Source organism: Rhincodon typus, chromosome 11 (assembly GCF_021869965.1).
Source record: "Rhincodon typus isolate 14 chromosome 11, sRhiTyp1.1, whole genome shotgun sequence".
Lineage (NCBI taxonomy): Eukaryota > Metazoa > Chordata > Chondrichthyes > Orectolobiformes > Rhincodontidae > Rhincodon > Rhincodon typus.
This window is the reverse complement of record NC_063342.1, coordinates 1,084,484-1,109,156: the sequence shown is the minus strand read 5'-3', so window position 1 is coordinate 1,109,156 and position 24,673 is coordinate 1,084,484. Positions and strand designations below refer to the sequence as shown.

The window sequence follows — 24,673 nt, the reverse complement described above, 5'->3', positions numbered from 1 at the left end:
GTTCAGGGGTGTGTGGGTTATAGGGGGATGGTCCAAGGGTTGATGTGGACTTGTTGGGCCGAAGGGCCTGTTTCCACACTGCAGGGCTTCTATGGTTTAAGTCAACTAGATAGATTCCTCTCAGCACATAGTCGAGCAGACTGAACAAATCCAGGTAACAGAGGTGCACAGATCTGTCAAGCACAGTGACTGGGAACAATGATCATAATTCCATCAGTTTTAAGATAATTATGAATAAGGCCAAGACTGGTCTTCAGGAGAATGCGGGGAAGGCTAATCACAACAATATTAGGCAGGAACTGGAGAAATTAGATTGGGGCAGCTATTTGAGAGTAAATTCACATCTGACATATGGGGATCTTTTTAAAGGCTAGTTGATTAGAGTTCAGGACCAGTATACTTCTGTGAGAATGAAGGGTAACAAAGGCAAGATTCAGGAACCTTGGATGACAATGACAGATATTGAAAGTTTAGTCAAAAAGAAGAAGGAAGCGTATGTAAGGTTTAGAAAACAGAAATCAAATAAGGCCTTTGATAATGAAAATAACTTAAACAAGAAATTAGGAGAGCTAAAATAGACCATGTAATGTCCTTGGCAAGTAGGATTAAGGGGAATCCCAAGGCATTTATACATATATTAGGAGTAAAATGGTAACTAAGGAAAGGGTAGGTCCACTCGAGGACAAAGGAGGACATGGGGGAGGTCCTATATGAGTCCTTTGCATTGGTATTCACCAAGAAGGACATGGATGATAGCAAGATTAGGGAGCAGTGTGTTGATGTTCTAGGACATGTCAGTATTAATAACGTGGTGGTGTTGGGTGTCTTGTAAAGCATTAAGGTAGAGGAGTCTCCAGAGCCTGATGGGATCTATCTTCAGGGAGTCAAGGAAGGAGATTGCTGGGGCCTTGACAGAGATCTTTCAATCCTCTTTAGTCACAGGAGAGGTCCTAGAAGTCTGGAGAATAACCGATGTTGTTCCTTTATTCAGAAAGGCAACAGGGATAATCCAGGAAATTATAGACCGGTGAGTCTAACATCAGTGTTAGGGAAATTATTGGGGAAGATTCTTAACAAAGAACAAAGAACAAAGATTCTTAAGGATAGAATTTACTTGTAATTGGAGAAGAAGGGATTTATCAGGGATAGTCAGCATCAATTTATGTGGCGGAGGTCTTGTGTCTCAAACTGGATTGAGTTTTTTGTGGAAGAGATGCAGATGATTGAGGAGGGTTGGGCAGTGGATGTTGTCTACATGGGCTTTACTAAAGCATTATTACTAAAGTATACCTCATGATAGGCTGGTCCAGAAGATTAAGTTAATGGAATCCACACTGAGTTATTGAGTTGGAGGATAGACAGAGGGTAGTTGAGGTGGTGTGTTTTGCTGACTGGAAGTCTGTGATCAATGGTGCTCTGAAAGGATCAGTGCTGGGACCTCTTGTTTGTAATATACATAAATGATTCGGACACCAATGTCTCATCAGTAAGTTTGCAAATGACATGAAAATTGGGGGAGTTGTGAATAGTGTGGAATTTTGTCAAAGGATACAGATCAGTTGGAAGGTTGAACGGAGAAATGGCAGATGGAGTTTAATCCGTACAAGAGTGAGGTGATGCATTTTGGGCGGTCAAATGCAATTATACAGAAAATGGCAGACCCTTAGGAGCATTGATATACAAAGGGATCTTAGGTTGCTCCCAGAAAGTGGCAGAAATTAACCAAAGATCCTTGGACAGCACCTTTCACTTCCATCTAGAAGGACTGGGCCGCAGATACATGGGAACACCTCCACCTGCAAGTTCCCCTCCACCCGCTCACCAAACTGGCTTGGAAATATATTGCAGTACCTGCAATGTTGCTGGGTCAAAATCCTGGAATTGCCTTGCTAAGGGCATTTTGGGTTAGCTTATAGCACATGGACGGGGAGGCAATGGTCTAGTGTAATTATCCGGGTCTCTGGATTAACAGTCCAACAATAATGTTCTGGGGACCCAGGTTCGAATCCTGCCATTGCAGATGGTGGAATGTGAATTAAATACAAATATCTGGAATTAAGAATCTAATGATGACTGCGAATCCATTGCTGATTGTTGGAAAAACCCATCTGGTTCACTGATGTCCTTTAGGGAAGGAAAGTGCCACCCTTACCTGGTCTGGCCTACACATGACTCCAGACCCACAGCAATGTGGTTGACTCTAAACTGCCCCCTGGGCAATTAGGGATGGACAATAAATGCTGCCTGGCCAGTGAGGCCCTCATCCCATGAATGAATAAAGAAAAAAAAAAATGGACTGCAATAGTTCACCACCACCTTCTCAAGGGAGGGACTAGGACAGGCAATAAATGCTGACCCAGTTAGCAACACCCATGTTCAATGAATGAATAAATTTTAAAAACTATGCTAGATACAAAGGCAGTTAAGCCACACAATCAAATGCCTCTTTCCAACACAACTGTCAGATTGCTGTGAACTTTTCATTTATTCACTTATGAAAAGGGACAGGCAATAAATGCTGGCCAGCCAGTGACATCCGTGTATCACTAATGAATAAAAAACAAGTAGATAAAGTGGTAAACACAGCATATGGCATGCTTGCCTTCATCAGTTGGGGCATTGTGTATAAAGTTGGCAAGTCATGTTACAGCTGGACAAAACTTTAGTTAGGCCACACTTGGAGTATTGTGGGAATTCTGGTCAGCACAGTGCAGGAAGGATGTGAAGGGTTTGGAGAGGCTGCAAAAGAGGTTTACCAGGACGTTGCCTGGATTGGAGTATTAGCTATAAGGAGGGGTTGGACAAACTTGGATTGTTTTAGGTAGAGTGTCGGAGGCTGAGGGGCGACCTAATGAAAGTATATCAAATTATGAGAGGCATCGATACGGTGGATAGTCAGTGCCTTTTCCCAGGATGTAAATGTCAAATACTAGAGGACACAGGTTTAAGGTGAAAGGAGGCAAGTTTGAAAGAGATGTTAGAGGTATTTTTTTTTAAAAAAAAAGAGGGTGATAGGTGCCTGGAGTACACCGACAGAAGAGGTGGTAGATGCAGGTACGTTAGCAAAGTTTAAGAGGCATTCCAACAGACACATGAACAAGCAGAGAATAGAGGGACATGGTCCATATGCTGGTAGATGGGATTAGTTTACAATGGCATCATGGTCAGCAAGACATGGTAAACCGAAGGGTCTATTCCTGTGCTGTACTGTCCTATATAGTACTGACATCTCAGTCATTATCAGTGAATTCAGGCAGACTAAAGGGAAAATGAGACTGCATCTTCACCAGTCTTTGTCTACACCCAACATCCATCCACAAGATAATCAGTAACCCCCATCCCAATACTAGCAAAGACTGAACAATCAGAGACAAATTCTCAACTCCTTCTCAATGTTGCTGGTGTTCCCATGTCTCTACTACCCTTGTCCATCAAGATGGAAGTGGCTATGGGTTTGGAGGGTGCTATCTCAGCAGCCTTGGTGAATTTCTGCAATGCATCTTGCAGATAGTACACATTGCTGCCCTAAGCATTGCTAGTGGAGGGAGTGAATGTTTGTAGATGTGATGCCAATCAAGGAAATGGCTATGTCTAAATAGTGTCAAGCTTCTTGAGTGATATTGGACTACACCCATCCAGGCATGTGGGAGTATTCCATCACACTCCTGACTTGTGCTTTGTAGATGGTGGACAGGCTTTGGGTAGTCAGGAGGCGAGTTACTCGTTGCTGTATTCCTAGCCTCTGACCTGCTCGCGTTTATATGGCAAGTCCAGTTGAGTTTCTGGTCAAAGGTAACCCCTAGTGGGGTATACAATGATGGCAATGCTGTCGATCGCCAAAGGCAGTGGTTAGATTCTTTCTTGTCGGAGATACTTGCAGTTAAAGGAAGTGAAAGAAAGTCAAGTTGTCCGTTTGCTTTCACACTGCACCGCTGCCCCACATCAGCTGAGTCCCAAAGTGGGGGCAGGGATGCATGGCTCACCTGACAGCTGGCTGACTCCTAAAGTGAGTGTCAGGTAATGTCCATTTACAAGGTAACAAGGTGTGGAAATCTGAGAGTCGCTCTGCTGAAAGACTGTGGATGCTGGGGAAAATAAGTGGAGTGGAAGTGGACACCAGCCAGGAGCAGCTCACAATACCATAACAGACTTTCTGCACTAACAGCCTCCTGCTCACACATTGTCAGCCTTCAGCCTGGCAGATCTAAATTGAAACTAGCCCCAACTTTGAGAGTTTGTGACAGCCAACAGAGAGTAGGGATGTAAGGATGGGGGAGTCGATGGCCTAGTGGTATTATCACTGGACTATTAATCCAGAGACCACAGGTTTGAATCCTGCCACGGCAGATGGTGGAATTTGAATTCAATAAAAATGTCTGGATTTAAGAATCTAATGATGACTGTGAATCCATTGTTGATTGTCGGAAAAATCCACCAGCTGGTTCACTAATGTCCTTTAGGCAAGGAAACTGCCATTCGTACCTGATCTGGCCTACATGTGACTCCAGACCCACAGCAATGTGGTTGACTCTTAACTGTCCTCTGGCTAACTAGGGATGGGCAATAAATGCTGCCTGGCCAGTGACGTCCTCATCCCGTGAATGAATAAAGAAAAAGTTACACTGAAAGCAGTCAGACAGGTGAAGAGCATCATCCTGACTGTGAGACATCATCTCCACTGCTAAACTCATCAAACACAGCAGCAAGAGATTGAGGACCACTTCAACTTACACAGTTTTTGACTTTCAGCTTTTTGCTATCACTGGTTCCTTCAGTCAGCTCTTTCCCCTTCCTCTTTCTCCTGCCTGCTGCTTGGTTTGTTGATGGTTGGTCACCCCCTGCCTGCTTCTTGGATTGCAGCTTTCTCAGCTTCACAAGCAATTTTTTAACTTTCTTCCCGACAACAGGTTCTGTTGGTGCTGAGTCTTCAGCAAAACTGCTCCCTTCGGAGTCAGTGTGAATCTTCCTCCTCCTCCTCTTCAGTTTGGCTGTGGGTGTCACAGAGTCAACATCAGATGTCACAGGCAGCATACTCAGCACAGACGGACTCAACTGGTCACTGCAGCCATTTTCCTGTGCCTGACCTCTAACCTCTGACACGTCACCACTGACTGCAGCACTCAACAACCTCTGCTTCATTTTGGTGGTTCTCAATTTTTTCTTCCTTATCCGTGCAGGCTCCTGCTCTATAGGGTTAGACCCTTCACTTCCATCTTCCACTATTGGCTCGTCAGTCCTGTCGCTGACTGAAAGGAGTTTCTGTTTGGAAGGCTTTTTCTTTCTCTTTTGTCCTTTTACTGATTTCTTTTTATCTGAAAATAAATCACAAACAGCCAGTCAGAACAACAATTCTAACTAACTGCACAGAGGTCACGAGCACAGCACAAGATCACAATAGTAACAAGACAGTAGGCAGCTATTCAGCCCAATGAATAGCGCCAGCCCTCCAACTGAGCACCTAATGCCATTCTCCTGCCATCCCCCCCATCCCTTGCACATTCATTAATTAGTTGGATAGAAACAATGTTCTCTTGAACGCCTCAATTGAACCTGCCTCCACCACATTGCCAGGCAGTGGTTCCAATATTTAAGAAATGTTGTAGAGATCAGCCAGAGAACTACAGAACAGTCACTCTCACATCAGTGGTAAGGAAACTACTGGAGAAAATTCTGAAGGAGAGCATCTATCTCCACTTGGAGGGGCAAGGCTTGATCAGAGACAGTAAACATGGCTTTGCCAGAGGGAGGACGTGCCTAACAAATTTTCATTTTGTCGAGGTGGTGACCAGGTGTGTAGACGATGGTACTGCGGTTGACGTAGCTTATATAGAATTTTGTAACACCTTTGGACAAGGTCCCACATTGGAGACTTATCAAGAGAACGAATGCACATGGGATTCGGAGTAACTTCACAAAGTGGATTCAGAATTGCCTCAGTTGTAGGAGAAAGAGGGTGATGATAGAGCCTGCTTTAGTGACTGGAAGCTAGTGTCCAGTGGCGTACAGGGATCTGTGCTGGGTCTCCTATTATTTGACATTTATATAAATAATACAGATGACTGTGTGGGGGGTTGGATTCGTAAGTTTGCAGACGACACAAAGATTAGTTGGGTGGTTAGCAGCGAGGCTGTGTGTCTTGGGCTACAAGAAGATATAAATGGGATGGTCAGGTGGGTAGATAAGTGGCAGATGAAATTTGACCCTGAAATATGCTAAGTGACACACTTTGGAAGGAGTAATTTGACAAGGAAGCATTCAATGAACGGCATGGAACTAGGAAGTTCTGTGGAACAAAGGGACCTTGGAGTGTTTGTCCACTGGTCTCTGAAGGTGGATGGGCATGTTAGTCGGGTGGTGAAAAGGGCACATGGGACACTTGCCTTTATCAATCAAGGCATAGATTACAAAAGCAGGAAGTCAAGCTGGAGCTGTACAGAACTTTGGTGAGATCCCAGCTAGAGTCCTGTATGCAGTTCTGGTTGTTACATTACAGGAAGGATGCAATTGTACCAGGGGGGGTGCAGAGGAGATTCACCAGGATGCTGCCTGGAATGGAAAGCAGAAGCTATGAGGAAAGGTTGGACAGGCTTGGGTTGTTTTCATTGGAGCAGAGAAGACTGAGGGACAATCTAATTGAGATGTACAAGATTATGAGGGTCATGGACAGAACGGATAAGGAGCAGCTGTTCCCCTTAAATGAAGGGTCAGTCACGAGGGGTCACAGGCTCAAAGTGAGGGGCAGGAGCTTTAGGGGGATGTGAGGAAAATCTTTTTAGCCAGAGGGTGGTGACGGTTTGGAATGCCCTGTCTGGGAGGGTGGTAGAGGTGAGTTAGCTCACATCCTTTAAAATGTATCTGGATGAGCACTTGGTATGTCATAACATTCAAGGTTATAGGCCAAGTGCTGGTAAATGGGATTAGATTGCAAGTCAGGTGTTTCTCATGTGTCAGTTCAGCCTTGGTGGGCTGAAAGGCCTCATCTGCACTGTATGGTTCTGTACATTCCACACCCTAACCACTCACTTTTTCTCAAATCACCTTTGCTTCTTTTGGAAATCACTTTAAATCTATGCCCTCTCGTTCTAAATACTGTGGTGAATGGAAGAGTTTCTCACAATTCACTCAATCCAGACCTCTCAACATTCTGGATAAAAATATATAAAATCTCCTCAGCCTTCTTCTCTCCAAACAGAACATTGAAGGTGGCAGGACAGGTGCCTGAAAGTTCCCAACCTTTCCAATCTATTCCCATTATTGAAATTTCTAATGCCTGGAACCATTCTTGCCAATCTCTTCTGCATTTTCTCCAATGCGTTCACATCTTTCCTACAATGTGGCACCCAGAACTGTACACAAAACTGGGGGTCGGTTAGTTCACTTGGCTGGAAGACTGGCTTATGATGCAGAGTAACACCAACAGTGCGGGTCAATTCCTGAACTGACTGAGATTACCATGAAGGACTCTCCTTCTGAACCTCTCCTCCCACCTCAGGTGTATGACCCCGAGGTTAAACCACCAGCACTCACCATTCTCTAATGATGAAAGAGCCCTATGGCCCTCTGGGACTTTGGTAACTTTTCTGGCATGATACTCCAGCACAAGTCTAACAAGTGTCTTGTGCAAGTTCAACATCACCGCCTTGCTCTTGTATGCTATGCCCCTATTAATAAAATCCAGGCTTGTGATGCTTTATAAACTGTTCTCTCCACCTGTCCTGCCACCTTCAATGATCTGTGCACATACTTACACCAGGTTCCTCCTGCTCTTGAACATCCTGCTTGAAGTTCAGTGTATGAAAAAGTTTCTCCTGAAGGAGTTAGTTCAGAAAAGTTAGGAAATAGGTTATCTCAGTTTCAGCGTATCAGTTTAAAGCTCTGGGCCAGAAGTGCTCAGTTAGAACCCTGAAGGGATTATTTGAAGCTAACAAGGTTTAAGCTGAGTTGTGAGAATAATCAAGGAAGAGGTTATCAAACTCTCGAGACACGGAACTGAAAGAAATGGCTGAGTCAAACTTATCGATTTGATAAAGAAGTATATTCTCTCTGGTGTTTTGAGTATTGTTAAAGTGACAGTGGTGGATACAGATGGGATTGTATTTTAATTCTGTTTCAAAATCTTTCAAATTGTGTTCTATGTAAACAGCTTTGTTTATTCTATTTTATCTGTATTTCTTCTGCGTAATAAAAATTTTTATTGCTAAAACCAATCTCCATCATTGCATTTCAGCAAAAGACCATCTTGTTAAGTGAAAACAAAATGATCTATCAAGCCTGATTTCACACTGGGCTCTGATTTGTGCAGTCATTACATTAGCTGGGAGCATAACACTAACTTACTCGCTGAAGTTTTTTTTAAACATGGGCCTGCTCTCCACCACCTCCCACCCCAATGAAGACGAGAAAAAAAAACTTACCCACTTCTTCCAGTTTCTCCTCCAACTTTTCCACTCGGTGTTTCCTCTTTTTCTTCTTCCTCCAGGAATCTTCATCTTCCTCATCTGTTGACAAATCTTCAGGGAAGTCATCTTGTGGAAATATTCCTGTGGTTAAAGCATAATTTTACATTTCGTCAAGAGAAAGCAAGTTCATAATGACTATTAAAAAGAAAAAAAAATGGTGACGCTGAACTTGTAAAGAGAGGGGCAAAGCATAAAAGAAAAATCAAGAAAACATTGCAGAACTGCTCTGTTGTTACGCAGTTCTCAGGGTTCAAAACATGAAACACGTTACAGATGGACCCTGGACTCAGTTAATAAGAAAACTCCTTTTTTCAACAGGCAAACTGAAGTTGAGAGCCATTAGTCCAAAGCTTTCTATGTGTATTTGAGGAATATTGAACCATGTCCTAAGGGATTCTCACTGTAATTGAATAACAGAGAGAAGACCAGCTGCTTCACAAACTCATGGTGAGCTGCAATGTGCTGTCTGCAGGTGAAAGCAAACTAAATAATTATTTCCGAAAAGAAATTGGAGAAATGTTTGAAAAGAAAATAAATTGCAAGAACAATGGAATAAGGGATTAACCGAATAGAGCTACAAAAAGAAATATGAAAAATAAATCAGACTATGCACAAAGAGCCAAACTGTAACATAGGAATTCCATTAATATTGTCAGGACAAAACTACTTAACATAGTTCAATGCACACCAAGAGGTTTTTCTGTCAATCAATTCTTCTCAGGTGGGACTACAAACTGCAACAGAGCTTGGTCTGGCTGTGTCTAATTCCCACCTAGTTTACGAAACATTTACTCTGGTTTATTATGGTGGTTTCCAACAACTTTCACAGCATGACTCTTATACCCTGGTAGCAAGTCGGCTCCTTAATAAGAACACTTTAGGATGAGTGGAGGGCTCCAGGTGAGGCTACATTGATTTTAAAATGGGGGTACAGCAAGAATAGTTGATCACCTGTCTTGCTGGTCACTTACATGGTCAAAGCTCCCTCTACACTGTCCCCATTAAACACTTCCAGGACAAGGACAGCTTGAGGTTAAACACAAAGTAAAGCTCTTTCTACACTGACCCCATCAAACACACCTAGCACAGGAACACCACGGTACTGCATTAGAAAAATTCCTTCTAGTGTATGAAAGGGACAATTCCATTTGCACTTAGAGGAGTAAATCCTTCTTTATTCACTGTCACTCTAGAAACATACAGAAAATGAACTGTAACTAACTCACATTCCTGACACAAAAACAAAGTTGCTGGAAAAGCTCAGCAGGTCTGGCAGCGTCCAGAAGGAGAAAACAGAGTTAACGTTGGGGTCCGGTGGCCGTTCCTCAGAACCGGGATCACCGGACCCCAACGTTAACTCTGTTTTTAACTTCACAGATGCTGCCAGACCTGCTGAGCTTTTCCAGCAACTTTGCTTTTGTTCCTGATTTACAGCAATACGGTTTTTATTTAGTATCACATTCCTGACAAGCTGGATTCAGTTGGAGCTTCCCAGAGTCTCAGGTCATCAATTAATCCTCTCTCTAAAATAGCCATTCTCCTAGTTTACACTGGTGCCCTTTCTTGTTAATACAATTTAATGCATCACACTCCTCCATTCATCCAGACTCTGAAGTCACATGAAAATTAGATCTTCCCACCAGAGTGCTCCACAAAGTAGTTAAAACATAGAACAGTACACAACAGGAACGGGCCCTTCGGCCCACAATGTTGTGCCAAACAGGACACCAAATTAAACTAATCCCTTCTGCCTGCTTATCTAAAAGTCTCTTACATGGCCCTATCGTATCTGCCTCCACCACCATCACCAGCAGCAGCGTGTTCCAAATGTCTATCACTCTGTCTAGAAAACTCACCCCTCACATCTCCTTTGAACTTTTCCCTCTCTCACCATAAATGCATACCTCCTTGTATTAGATATTTAAACTCTGGGAGGATTCTGACTGTCAACCCTATCTATGCATCTCATAATTTTGTACACTTCTATCAAGTCTCCCCTCAGTCTCTGTTGCTCCAGAGAAAATAACCTGAGTTTTTCTAGCCTCGCCTTATAGCTCATACACTGTAATCCAGGCAGCATCCTGATAAACCTCTTCCGCAACCTCTCCAACGCCTCCACACCTTTCCTGTAATGTGGCGATCAAAATTGAATGCAATACTCTAAATGTGGCCTAACCAAAGTCTTATAAAGCTGCAACATGACACCCTGACTCTTGTACTCGATTCCCCAAACAATAAAGGCAAGCATCCCATACGCCTTCTTTACCACCCTATCTACTTGCACAGCCACTTTCAGGGAGCTATGGACTCGAACCCTAAGATCCCTCCGTACATCAATGTTTTTCAGGGTCCTGCCAGTAACTGCATACTTTTCCTTAACAATTGATCTCCCCAAATTGTAGTATCTCATACTTGCTTGGATTAAACTCTATCTGCCATTTCACTGCCCGTATCTGCAATTATCTATATCCCGTTGTATCCTTTGACAACCTTCTACAGTATCTACAATTCCACCGGTTTTTGCGTCATCTGCAAATTTACTAACCCATCCATCTACATTTTCATCCTAGTCATTTATATAAACCACAAACAGCAGAGGTCCCAGTACAGGTTTATGTGGAACACTACAAAAGGTCACAAACGTCCAGCCAGAAAAACAGCCTTCCACCACTACCTTCTGCCTCTGACAGGCAAGCTAATTCTGAATCCAAGCAGCCAGGTCACTGTGGATCCTATACATCTCAATCTTCTGGATGCGCCTACATGAGGGAGCTTGTCGAAAGCCTTATTAAAATCCATGTAGACAACATCCACTGCTCTACCCTCATTGATCACCTTCATCAACCCCTTGAAAAATTCAATCAAGTTAGTAAGACATGACCTGCCCTGCACAAAGCCATGCTGACTGTCCCTAATTAGGCCATGCTTTTCCAAATGCACATAAATTCTACTCCCAAGAATTCTCTCCAATAGCTTCCCAACTGTCATTGTGAGACTGTCTACAGTTTCCTGGATTATCCCTATTTCCCTTCTTGAACAGAGGAACAATATTAGGGAACAATATTAGGGAACAATATTAGGGAACAATATTAGCTACTTGCCAGTCCTCAGGACCTCTCCAGTGGCTAGCAATAATACAAAGATCTTGGTCAAGGCCTCAACAAATCTCCTCTCTTGCCTCTCTCAACAACCTGGGATCGACACCATTGGGCTCTGGGGGTGTATGCACCTTAATGTTCTTCAAGAGACCCAACCCCACTTCTTTCTTGACCTCAGAATGCCCTAGCATATTAGCATGCTCCACTATCCTCCATATCCTTCTCCTGGGTGAATACTGACAAAATACTCATTCAGAATCTTGTCCACATCCCCAGCCTCCAAGCACCAAGTTCCCCCCTTTATCCTTCAGTTCTGCACATCTCAAAGTTAGAAGGCCAGAATTGTGAAAATTGACCACCAAAGTGGGAACAGCAATTGTCCCTTTATATAAGCTGAAAAAATATCAAGTGAAGAGCAAAACCAGTGACAGTGACAGACTGAGCAAAGCCATCCATCCTCACCTTCAGCTAAATCCCGGAACCTAAAGGGATAGAAAAGGAAAAACAATTACATAAAGACATGCAACATATGAATATGTGAATTAGCAAAGATCATCCTGCTCTTCGAGCCTACCCTGTCTTTCAATAAGATTATGGCTGAGCCAATTGTGGTCTCAATCCATTTTCCTATCTACCCCCAAAACTGTACTCTCTTGTCTATCATAAACCTGTACCTAACTCCAACAACGATCCTATCCGCAAGGACAGAGTTGAGCAGGAGTGTTTGTAATGAGGGGTTAGCAGGAAAAAGAATAACTACACAATCGACTGCCTACAAGGAGCAGATGGTTCAGGTACAGACAAGGTAAACTCCCTCCAGTGGAAAAGTTAGGACAAACAAGTCCAGAGTTTTGTTGATGGAAAAGGAGACAGAAATAAGATTAGAAAGAAAAAGAACAAAAGAGAGAGAAAGAGAGAAAATAAAAGTAAAGAGAAAACAAAAGCCTAGCAGCTAACAAAGGGAACTCCAAAAGTCTTTGACAGACACAATAACAGTAAGACAGTGGTCATAGGAGGAGCAGGACCAATGACAGACCAAAATGGAGATTTACAGACAGAGGCACGGGGCATAACTGAGGTGTTGAATTTATACTCTGTGTCTATCTTTACAAAATAGGAGGTTGCTGCCAAAGTCGTGTTGGCAAAGGAAACTCTGTCCACAATCTTATTCTCTTCGCCAGAGAAGCAGGAGGTGCCAGAGGTCTGGAGAATAACAAACATTTCAGCATTGATCAAGTTCACTGACCAATTCATTTAACTTCGGTGGGAGGGAAGCCTCTAGAAACAGCTGTTCTGAATAGAATTAATAATCATATGGAAGACAGTGGCATGAATAGGAAGAGTGAGCATGGATTTCTAAAGGAAAAATCCTGTTCAACAAACTTAAGAGTTTTTTTTTAAAAAGTCATGTAAAGGCGCAAAGAGGGTAACAAAGATCTTGGTCAAGGCCTCAACAATCTCCTCTCTTGCTGGTGTAATGTACATGGATTTCCAGAGGCATTTGATATACAGTGCCACAGAGATGTTTCAAGCAAGTTACAGATTGTAGTATAAGAGTGGCATAACCGTGCATCATCTGTCATTTCTCTGCATTAAACTTCATTTACAACTGGAGGTATAAAAGGGTCAGTAGTAGCATGGATACAAAATAGGCTGAGCGATTAGAAACAGAGAGTAATGGTCAAATGGATGGCTTTTGAACTGAAAGAAGGTTTGTAGCGGAGTTCCTTTAGGGTCACTATTGGGATCTTTTCTTTTCCTGATTACTATATTACTGATCTGGATCTTGATGTATAGGGGACAATTTCAAAGTTTGCAGATGACACCAAACTTGGAAAAATTGTAAACTGTGAGGAGGACCATGCGAAACTCCAAAACAGCATTGACAAGTTGGTGGAGTGAGCAGATGAGGTTTAATGCAGAAAAATGAGAGGTGATGCATGTTGGTAAGAAATATAAAATCCGAGGTACAATTCTAAAGGGGGTGCAGGAGCAGAGGGACTTGGGTGAATAAGTTCACAGATCATTGAAAGTAATAGGACTGGTGGAGAGAGCAGTTATTAAAACATACATTGTCCTCAGTTTTATTAACAGGGACACAGAGTATGAGAACAGGGGGGTGATTTTAAACTTGCGTAATACCCATTGTTAGACCTCAGCTGGAATAGTGTGTACAATTGTGGGTGCCACATTATAGGAAAGATGTGGATGTATTGGAAAGTGCAGAAGTAATTTACAAGAATGGCTCCAGGTATGAGAAACTTCAGTGATGAGAATAGATTGAAGAAATTGGGGCTGTTCTCCTTGGAGATAAGGAGGCTGAGAGGAGATCTGATTGAAGTTTTGAAAATCATGAGTAGGCTGAATAGGGTAGACAGGGGGAAATTGTTCTTGCTCATTAGAAGGACCAAGAACAAGATGGCACAAATTTAAAGTGATGTGCAAACGAAGCAAGAGTGATATGAGAAATAACGTTTTCATATAGTGAGGAGTTAGGGTAGGGAATACACAGCCTGGAAATGTGATGGAAGCAAGTTCAATTGAGGCTTTCAAGATGGCATTGGATGATTATTTATGAACAGGACCCCAGGGGTGCCGGCACTACCTGCCTGTCTGGTGGTCACCTATTCCCTTCTTTCCTCTCGTACCTTGAGCTGCGGTGTGGCCACCTCTCTAAATGTGCTATCCACGTAACTCTCAGTGTCACAGATGCGCCAGTATTTCCAGATGCCGGGTGACCTCTGAAACCCAGACTCAGATTTCTGCAGTTGAGAGCACTTCCTGTACACATGGCCATCTTGGAAGCCGATAGGTTGCATGGACTTCCCACATACCTCTCAGCTGTCCTCACTGCCATGATTTAAGCTTAATCTTATCACCCAACTTTTCTAATTCCTTACTTCCCTCACCTTACAGTATGTTATTTATCCCTAGTGTTTTTCAGTTAATCTCCACAGTGTTACTTTACTCAGGTTATGGGTACAACTAACCATCACACAAACACAACTACAGTTGTGCACATACAGCACCTTCAAATAATGACATTATTCAGAAGAGTTTTATTTAGGGTGATGGAGGGCAAGAGAAAACAAAGGTTGCAGATGGGCACACATGTATCAGGAGACATATGAAGCAAGATCGAGTGCAGAGAAGTGGAAAAGTGGTGGGGGTTAAATCAAGGGTTGGGAACAGCAAGAGACATAAGTAGGGACCAGTGTGAAATTCAGAAGGCGAAATGGGTATTTGTGCAGACTGAGGGTCCATGTGCACTTGCACACAATAAAAATGTACAAGAGAAGCGCTTACTTTTTCACCAACTTATAGAGACGCTTCCTGTTCTGGGCAGGAGTGTTTCCCCTGCTGGACAGCTGGAAAAGTCGGTCAGCAAGAGCTTCATAGTTGAACTGCACACATAAGAAACAGAGGACTTTAAGATACTGCAGAGTCCAATTTGTACATGATAGCAAGCAGCAAAGACGTTCTGTATTAACATGATATTACAACAGAAATATTCCAATATGACAAAATAATTTGCAGTTCAAAAACCACATTATCGGATAGGAAGACTTTTGTGACCTCACACACACAGACAGACAAACGGACACATGCGTACACAGGCACACATACACAGACATTCACACACAGAGTCACAGGTGCACACATGCGCATGCACAGACAGACACACGCGCGCGCACAAACAGACACAGATCTATGGGGTGAATTTGCATTTGCACACACATTCTATTTTGTTCAAAAAGCCCACAATTTGTAGACACAGTCAGTCAATGGGGCATTTCTTAAATTCCTGCTTTGGAACTAAAACACAGATGCTAAATGACGCCTCACACCTAAAATGGATTGTCTGACTTGAAATGTGACTTTTTGTATACACTGATAAAACCTTTAGTTATCTCAGGCAGTGACTTGAAAGAAATTCTGGGATTTGCATTTTAATCAATCGAAACCTGCATCTCCTTTCTAACTGATTAAAGATTTAACGGCGGGGGGGGGGGTGGTCAGCCAGCCATTTCAGGTTTATTCAACACACTTGCATCAGTTGTATGATCTTTCTATCTATTATTTATAAATTGTGCGTCTTGATGCCACTCTCACTACACGTGAAGAAGGAGAAACGCTCCGAAAGCTAGTGTTGTCAAATAAACCTGTTGGACCATAACCTGGTGTCGTGTGATTTTTGACCAAAGGAGGACTCTGCGGAGTTGACAGGGCTGTGTTTGCAATTGCTGTTTTTGGTACTTTGAGAGATGCCACATGATCTGCCCTGTTTCATTCTTTTTTTCAGGCTTTCTAATGGTTACTTACAATGGAGTGCCTTGTTTGGCCATGTCAGAGGGCATTCAAAAGTCAACCACATTGCTGAGTCTGTATGCACATGTAGGCCAGGCCAGGTAAGGATGGCAGATTCCTTCCCTAAAGAATAAGTGAACCAGATGGGCTTTCCCGATAATCAACAATTACGTGGTCATTAGACTCTCAATTCCAGATTTTTATTGAAAAATAATTCCACCACTTGCCATGGTGAGATTTGAACCTGGTTTCTAGAGCAAAAGTCTAGCAATGATGTCACCAGGCTAATGCCTCTCCCAGGGTCTTTTTAGCTAGTTGTAAATTGTTAAAGCCTCTGCTGCTTACTGCAATTGTTATCTTTCTCCAGTGGTAAAACTTATTTTCAAGATGTGAGCATCACTGGCAAGGCCAACCACCTTTGAGAAGGTGGTGATGAGCTGCCTTCTTGAACTGCTGTAGGGACACCCACAGTGACATTAACTAGTTCCAGGATTCTGGATCAGTGACAGTGATGAATGATGACAAAGCTCCAAATCAGACTACGGCTACGGTTAATGCATGAGTCGGTGTGGGTAAAGTGACAGGCTCCCTTCCCTCCTTGGGTTACACTGACAGTTAGATAGATTTTATCATTCACAAACATATATCTACTATCTCCCACCTGTAGAAGGCCATTCAGCCCTTCAAGCCTGCTCTGCCACCTGAGAAGATCACGCACTCCATTGTAAGTCCACAAAACACACTGTCCAATTTCTCAATTTTCTCACAATCCAAATTGCTAGTCCAGCCCCATACCCAATGATAGTAGGCATACATCAAAATAGGCAGGCATGTTGATGGGAGTACACTGGCTCAGTGATATTTGGTGAGGCAACAAAAGGAACCAGCTACTGCGCTATTCAACAATTCCATTCAAGTGGCCTCTATTGGTTAAAATCTCTAATTAAAAGAGATATCACTAACATTCAAATCGAATAATACCTGAAGCACAGGTCCAATGTCATCGTCATGTTGAGCTGGATTTGGCTTCTCTCCCTGGCCATCCAGCAGCAGCCCCTCAGCCTGTTCAGATGTGGAACCTGTGAGAACATGAACCACCCATCAATTTTCAAATTCTTTTGCAACAAGCTGCAGCTTAACACACAAATGAATGCTGCTCTGTGAGTTAAAGGCAGCACAGGCACCTGACTATCCCAGAACCTAAGTAAAGGAAGATTTTGAGTGACTCACTCTCAATAGATTCTCTGCTCCTCCCACTCCCACTGCACCAAAACAAAACAAAACATTAGGTCCCCAACACCTCATCTTTACCATGGACGTCCAGTCCCTATACACCTGCATTCCCCATACAGATTGCCTAAAGGCCCTCCGCTTCTTCCTGTCCCGCAGGCCCGACCAGACCCCTCCACTGACACCCTCATCCGCTTAGCCGAACTCATCCTCACCCTCAACAACTTCTCTTTCAATTCCTCCCACTTCCTACAGACAAAGGGGGTGGCCATGGGTAACCGCATGGCCCAAGCTACGCCTGCCTCTTTGTAGGTTACGTGGAACAATCCCTCTTCCGTACCTACACTGGCCCTAAACCCCACCTCTTCCTCCGTTACATTGATGACTGTATCGGCACCGCCTCGTGCTCCCACGAGGAGCTCGAACAGTTCATCCACTTCACCAACACCTTCCACCCCAACCTTAAGTTCATCTGGACCATCTCCAATACCTCTCTCTCCTTCCTGGACCTCTCTGTCTCCATCTCGGGCAACCACCTAGAAACCGATATCCATTTCAAGCCCACCGACTCCCACAGCTACCTAGAATACACCTCCTCCCACCCACCGTCCTGCAAAAATGCCATTCCCTATTCCCAATTCCTTCGCCTCCGCCGCATCTGCTCCCAGGATGAGGCATTCCACTCCCGTACATCTCAGTTGTCCTCGTTTTTCAAGGACCACAACGTCCCCCCTTCAGTGGTCGAGAACGCCCTCAACCGTGTCTCCCACATTTCCCGCAACTCATCCCTCACTACCCGCCCCCGCAATAAGAACCAAAAAAGAACCCTCCTCGTCCTCACCAACCTCCGGATCCAACGCATCATCCTCCGACACTTCCGCCATCTGCAATCCGACCCCACCACCAAAGACATCTTTCCCTCCCCACCCTTATCTGCTTTCCGGAGGGATCACTCTCTCCGTGACTCCCTTGTCCGCTCCACACTCCCATCCAGCCCCACCACACCCGGCACTTTTCCCTGCAACCACAGGAAGTGCTACACCTGCCCCCCTACCTCCTCCCTCACCCCCATCCCAGGCCCCAAGAAGACTTTCCACATCAAGCAGATGTTCACCTGGACATCTGCTAATGTGGTATACTGCATCCGCTGTACCCGTTGTGGCCTCCTCTACATCGGGGAAACCAAGCGGAGGCTCGGGGACCACTTTGCAGAACACCTACGCTCGGTTCGCAATAAACAACTGCACCTCCCACGAACCATTTCAACCCCCCCTCCCATTCCTCAGACGACATGTCCATCCTGGGCCTCCTGCAGTGCTACCCGAAGGTTGCAGGAACGGCAACTCATATTCCGCTTGGGAACCCTGCAGCCCAATGGTATCAATGTGGATTTCACAAGCTTCAAAATCTCCCCTCCCCCTACTGCATCCCAAAACCAGCCCAGCTTGTCCCCGCCTCCCTAACCTGTTCTTCCTCCCACCTATCCCCTCCTTCCACCTCAAGCCGCACCCCCATCTCCTACCTACTAACCTCATCCCGCCCCCTTGACCTGTTCGTCCTCCCCCCTCCCTAACTCCCCACCTACACTCACCTTTACTGGCTCCATCCCCGCCTCTTAGACCTGTCTGTTTCCTCTCCACCTATCCATCTTCTATCCGCCTCCCCCTCTCTCCCTATTTATTTCAGAACCCCCTTCCCCTCCCCCATTTCTGATGAAGGGTCTAGGCCCGAAACGTCAGCCTTTCTGCTCCTATGATGCTGCTTGGCCTGCTGTGTTCATCCAGCTCTGCACCTTGTTGTCTCGGATTCTCCAGCATCTGCAGTTCCTCCTATCTCTAAAACATTTTCATTGCCTGGTTGCAAGAGTGAAACCACACTGCTGCCTCTTGTCAGACTTGAAACCAGTCTTGTTCAGGCACACACCATCAAGAATAGCTTTTTGAATCTCATTTTGTTCCCATTCCCAATGGCAAGGTTCCTGTGGAACCAGCTCTCTGATAATCAGTTCCCCACGTCCAATGACAGTATTCCTGTACCACTGCCTGCAATACATCATCCAATTGGTTATTCTTTACACCTAAACCTTCCAGGTTCTCCATGTGCCTCGTTGGTGCAGGAAGCATGGGAGCATTGTCAAACTATTCAACAAAGAACAGCATTAGTCATAGTTGTTCCTGTTCATACAAGCACTTCCTAGCAAGGGTTCACAGGACCAATCCTCTTCTGAACTCAGGTCAAGCACAGAATCTCCAAATGAGATCATCAAACACAGTCATTGAGTCATAAGGCATGGAAACAGGCCCTTCGGCCTAATTCAACAAAGGTGCAGACCATTCCAAAACAGGAACCAGAACAACAGAAACCAGGTGCAACAAAGCAGCAAATCATTGGGAGTAACTCAAAGCTCAAAGCAAACAGCTTTTGTTGCTTATGCTCTTAATGCAGCCAGAGAAGCAATCAGAGATGGAAAAAGCCATATGCCCCGTCGAGCAAGTTCCACCATTCAGCAAGATCACACAGCACCTCACTTTCCACACATAATCCCATGACCACCAAATCATTTGAGTGCTAAAGAGCTCTCTCTAAGCCTGATCAGTCACAACCCTCTGGTCTAGAGAATTCCAAGAATTCACTACCCTCTGAGTGAACGATTCAGCAGTTATGCTGGCATCCGTGTCCATACTGTCCAAGCAGGAAGAATGACCCCTTAGGGGCTGAACCTCCCGCATTCCTCAGAATCTTGAACGTTTAAACAAAATTGCCTGTCCTCATTGGGAATTCCAAAGAACGCTACCAAGACACCAGACACCCCAATTCATAACAGAACATTTCCTCACCGTTTATCTTCGGTGACGGAGATGGACCTTCCTCTTTGTCGCTGGAATTCAGCTCCTCGCAAACACTGTCCTCATTCTCTTCACCCTGAAGCTCATTGATCAAATCATCGATAGCAAAAGGTGCCTGGTCCACGATCATTTCGAAGATTCCTTGGGAGACCACATGAAACAAAACTCGACTGCGGCCAAAGCACAATGGGGGACAAGAATTAGAATAATTCAGAAATAAATCAGCAGACCCCAATGATTGTTCAGGGTAATAATACACTGGGGCTTGAGCAGCTCCCCAACATGATAATACCCCAGACCCCGATCAGTCACCCAGAGTAATAACACCCCAAGACCCCGATCCATTACCCACTGCAGTCATACTCCAGACTCAGTTTGGTTATCCATGGTTATGGTGGACTTGGTTCTTAGAAGCAGCCTAAGTCCAGGCTCACTCGTACAGCAGTACCTGTGGACCATGGTGCCTCTCACTAGTTTGGAATTCGGGGTCACCCTCCTTGCCCGGAGTGGAGCAGGCAGTTTCCGCATTGATCTAGGCTGGAGTGGTCTCAAGTTACAGAGACCAACCTCACCCTGGTGAAGATGCCAGAGAGCACGAGGGAATTCCACTGATGTAGGGGTCACAAAAAACATCTCGCACAGCACAGACACAGACACACTGACAGAATGATACTCACTCTTTGGTTTTGGCAGCAATTCGGCAAAAAGGTTCAATAAACTTCAGGTTCTGGTCTGCAGACAGCTGGGCCAAAGGAAGGGAGAATGCAGTTACAGTACAATAATTGTATGACCCATTCTGTATTCCCAAAACGATTTCAAAATAGTTCACACAAACTTAATATTTGACCAGAGCTGATGGAAAGGAGGTAAGTGGGGAGGGGACCTGAAATCTTAAGTAGCCAATAAATTAATTCATGTATGGATGCACCATGGTTCACTGAAGATTCCAGTTTGCTGGATACCTTCATTAACATCACCCCAGAGTGTGCAGATGCTGAGAACCAGTGATGGTGACAGAATTGCAGAGATAACAGTTCCTTACAAAACTCCACCGATCCAGGGATTTCATTCTCTTTACCTGGTGCGCACCAACTTGGGCCAGTTCCTGCAGATAGATATCGACAAAATGAAAGCGAATTCCACTGGCCTCAGTGTTACTGGTAGGTTTCAGCACCTCATTTGTCACACAGCTTAAAAATCGGTTGACAACACTGCAAACAAAAAGAGGATGGTTCACTGCAGAAAACGCAAAGGTGAAATCCCTCTCCTCAAGACATGGTGCAACCATCTAAATATCCATAGTTCCACTGAATTAAACAGCAACCAGCACTGCTCACTTCAATTATGAAATAAATAGGTTTTCTCTTCCATTAGTTTTCTACAAATGTTAACAGTATTTTCAGGTAGCTGAGTTTACTGATGCCATAGTTACAGATCCTGCATTACATCAATGCCAGCAACCAAGAACTCTCATCATTAAAACAATGTAGACATATCCAACATGTCAAGGGAGGAGTTGGCACAATGGTAATGTCATTGGACTAGTGATTCAGAGGCCCAGACTAATATTCTGGAGAAACAGGTTCAAACCCACAACAGCAACTAATGGAATTTAAATTCTATTAATAAATTTGAGTTGAAAGCTCGGGTCCCATTACAGGCAGTCCACGGGTTACGGTCCCTAGTACATTCATAAGTCAATTTGTGCTCAAGTCAGAACACAATACAGTACAACACAAAATGGCCATTCATAAGTGCAAGTGAAAGATTGTATCAATATTATTAAGGAATCTCACTTGTAAGTACAAGCATTCGTAAGTCAGATGCTCATAATTCATTCATACTTGTGACCACGAAATTACATGAAACTGCCAGCGATTGTGAAAACAAAAAGGTTCACTAAATTCCTTAGGGAAGGATATTTGCCACCCATTTTGGTCTGGTTTTGAGCCACAGCAATACAGGACAACTCTTAAATGCCCTCTGAATGGTCCCAGTTCAAGGGCATTTAGGGATAGGCAATAATCCTCTCTGGATTAGAATGTCATGTCTGTCAATAGAAACAACACAAAGAACAATCAGAGAACTCTGTCTACAAGGTCATGCTTGGATTGTTTCTTAGTTCACATGAGCTCTACAATGTAGATTCCTGCTTCAGAATTTTGTAAAACCTGATATGTCAAAGATAGAGTTTTCCATGCACAGAGACTTATTTCAGTCAATCATCAGCGCCAGACCTGGGCATGTGCTGCCTGGGGGCACAAGGGCAGTGGCAGAGGTATAAAACAGTGTCAGGTGGCAGATACACAATGACACCAGCGAAAGAAACCATGTTTCAGCTGGGAGTGCCAGCCAAGTGCACATTCACAACTGTTCACAGGTCCTAGCCAATTAGCCTCAACAGATTGTGTTTAAGGAGGGTGATTTAAAGCTCCGCTCACCTGTCATCCCAGTCCATGCTCTTCAATTCCTCCAGAAATTGCCTCAGCATCAAGCGAATAAGCTGCAGAGCAAAGGCAGGCAAGAACATCAATGAGAGTCACAATTCACCCTGCACTTTAACCTCCACTACTTGAAACATTACCTCCACAATGGCTGAGCTCATAGTACAGTCTTTTGCACAGCTGATCCATATCAATCAGGAGAGCTGGGTTCAGTTCCAGATCACTGATGTACCCCATCTCATTCACACCAGCAGTGCTGTGCTATAAACAGCCTCAGCATCGTACAGTTCAAGTCAAAGCAGGAACCTGTGCTTTTAGTTCAGATGGATTTTGGTGGTGGTGGCGGTGGTGGAATGCCACCTACAGTATGCCACAGATCTTTATACTGAGATGTGGCTCAAGGGCTGCACCACTCATGGTGCCATGTGGCTCTTTGTCACTGCCATATATCATGAAGCTGACTGAACAACAAATATACAATCTTCGTGTTAGGCCAGTAGCTGCCAGAGTCTGAGCAACAGTGAAAGGAAATCCAATTAAAGGATAAATCTCACCAGGTAGAATTTATCCAGACGAAGACGATCGATTCCATTCCACTCACGATTCATTGTCTGAAAGAATGTCTCCATGAACAGGAACTCTGCAGCACGATACGAAGTAATGATGGCTCAGTAAATTCAAGTGAAATCAAAGTTGCAAACAGACTGCACTGGAGGTATTCAGCAGTCCTTACAGCTAAAATCAATCAATCCCAAAACAGAGAGATCGCCTCCCTCCTGCACCCATTCTGTTTTCTCCTTAGAACCTCAGTCTGCACAGTGCCTGACCTGCAAGTTCTCAGACTTAGAATTGTGAAGAGTGCAGGAGGTCGCTATTCGGCCCAATGTGCCTGCACTGGTTCTATTACTTAATGCCAATCTCCTGCTTTTTACCCATACCCCTGCCCACCATTTCTATCCAAATAACCATCCAATGCTCCTCTAGAAAGCCTCCACCACAATTCCAGGCAGCAGTGCTTTCCATACTTTAACTATTTGCTGTGAGAAAATATTTTTTTCTTACATTAACGTTGCTTCATTTGCACATCACTTTAAATCTATCTTTTTCAGCAAGAACAGCTTCTCCCTAACTTCTCTGATCAGCGTGCTTAAGATTTTAAAAATCTTTATCAAGCGCTTCTCTTGAAGGAAAACAGTCCCAATCTTTTCAAGCTATCCTAACTGAAGTTTCTCATTCCTGGAATCATTCTTGTAAATCATTTCTGCACACTCTCCAGGACATTGACATCCTTCTTGTAATGTGACATCTGCAACTATACACAATACCCCAGCTGAAGTCTTAATCAAGTACAACATCACTTCCTTGCTAATATATGTCCTTATTTATAAAGCCAGGAATGCTATGTTTAGTTAACTGCTCTCCACCTGTCCTATCACCTTCAATGATCTGTGCACAAATTCACCTAGCTCCCTCTGCTCCTGCACCCTCTTTAGAATTGTATCTCCTGTTTTGTATCGTCTTTCAATGTTCTTCCTACCAAAATGCATCAACTCTCACTTCTCTGCATTAAACCTTAACTATCACCTATTCACCCACTCAACCAACTTGACAACATTCTTTTGGAGTTTCCATGTTTAGTACAAACTTGGAGATTGTCCCCTGCACACCAAGATCTAAATCATTTATATACATTGGGAAAAGCAAAGGTCCAAATATTGATACAGAGATAGTAGGAACTGCTGATGCTGGAGAATCTGAGAATACAAGGTGTAGAGCTGGATGAACACAGCAGGCCAAGCAGCATCAGAGGAGCCGGAAGGCTGATGTTTCGGGTCGAGACCCTTCTTCAGAAATGGGGGAGGAGAAGGGGGTTCTGAAATAAATAGGGAGAGAGGGGGAGGCGGATAGAAGATGGATAAGGGAGAAGATAGGTGGAGAGGAGACAGACAGGTCAAAGAGGCGGGGATGGAGCCAGTAAAGGTGAGTGTAGATGGGGAGTTAGGGTGGGGATAGGTCGGTCCAGGGAGGACAGACAGGTGAAGGAGGCGGGATGAGGCTAGTTGGTAGGAGATGGGGGTGGGGCTTGAGGTGGAGGAATGGTTAGGGAGGCGGGGACGAGCTGGGCTGGTTTTAGGATGCGGTCGGGGGAGGGGAGATTTTGAAGCTTGTGAAGTCCACATAGAACCCTGCAGCTCAAGGGTATCAGTCAGGTTTGTAGATTTTGGGAAGGAGATAGAAACGGGCGGTGCGGGGTTGGGGAATGATGAGGTTAGAGGCTGTGGGTGGGA

At 44.3% G+C, this 24,673-nt stretch overlaps 1 protein-coding gene across 1 annotated transcript in view; it reads right to left on the bottom strand.

The window, feature by feature from the left end:
• The window catches only part of LOC109923776 (ribosomal RNA processing protein 1 homolog A), a 44,528-nt gene that overhangs the window by 11,205 nt on the left and 8,650 nt on the right, over positions 1 to 24,673 (bottom strand). Inside the window, exons 4-13 of the mRNA XM_048603193.1 lie at positions 22,940 to 23,025; positions 22,383 to 22,444; positions 21,020 to 21,152; positions 20,619 to 20,683; positions 19,933 to 20,111; positions 16,847 to 16,944; positions 14,864 to 14,961; positions 12,020 to 12,039; positions 8,415 to 8,540; positions 4,732 to 5,312 (exon numbers count right to left, since the gene is read on the bottom strand). Of these exons, the coding sequence (XP_048459150.1) occupies positions 4,732 to 5,312; positions 8,415 to 8,540; positions 12,020 to 12,039; positions 14,864 to 14,961; positions 16,847 to 16,944; positions 19,933 to 20,111; positions 20,619 to 20,683; positions 21,020 to 21,152; positions 22,383 to 22,444; positions 22,940 to 23,025 (1,448 nt within the window). The remainder of the gene's footprint in view (positions 1 to 4,731; positions 5,313 to 8,414; positions 8,541 to 12,019; positions 12,040 to 14,863; positions 14,962 to 16,846; positions 16,945 to 19,932; positions 20,112 to 20,618; positions 20,684 to 21,019; positions 21,153 to 22,382; positions 22,445 to 22,939; positions 23,026 to 24,673) is intronic.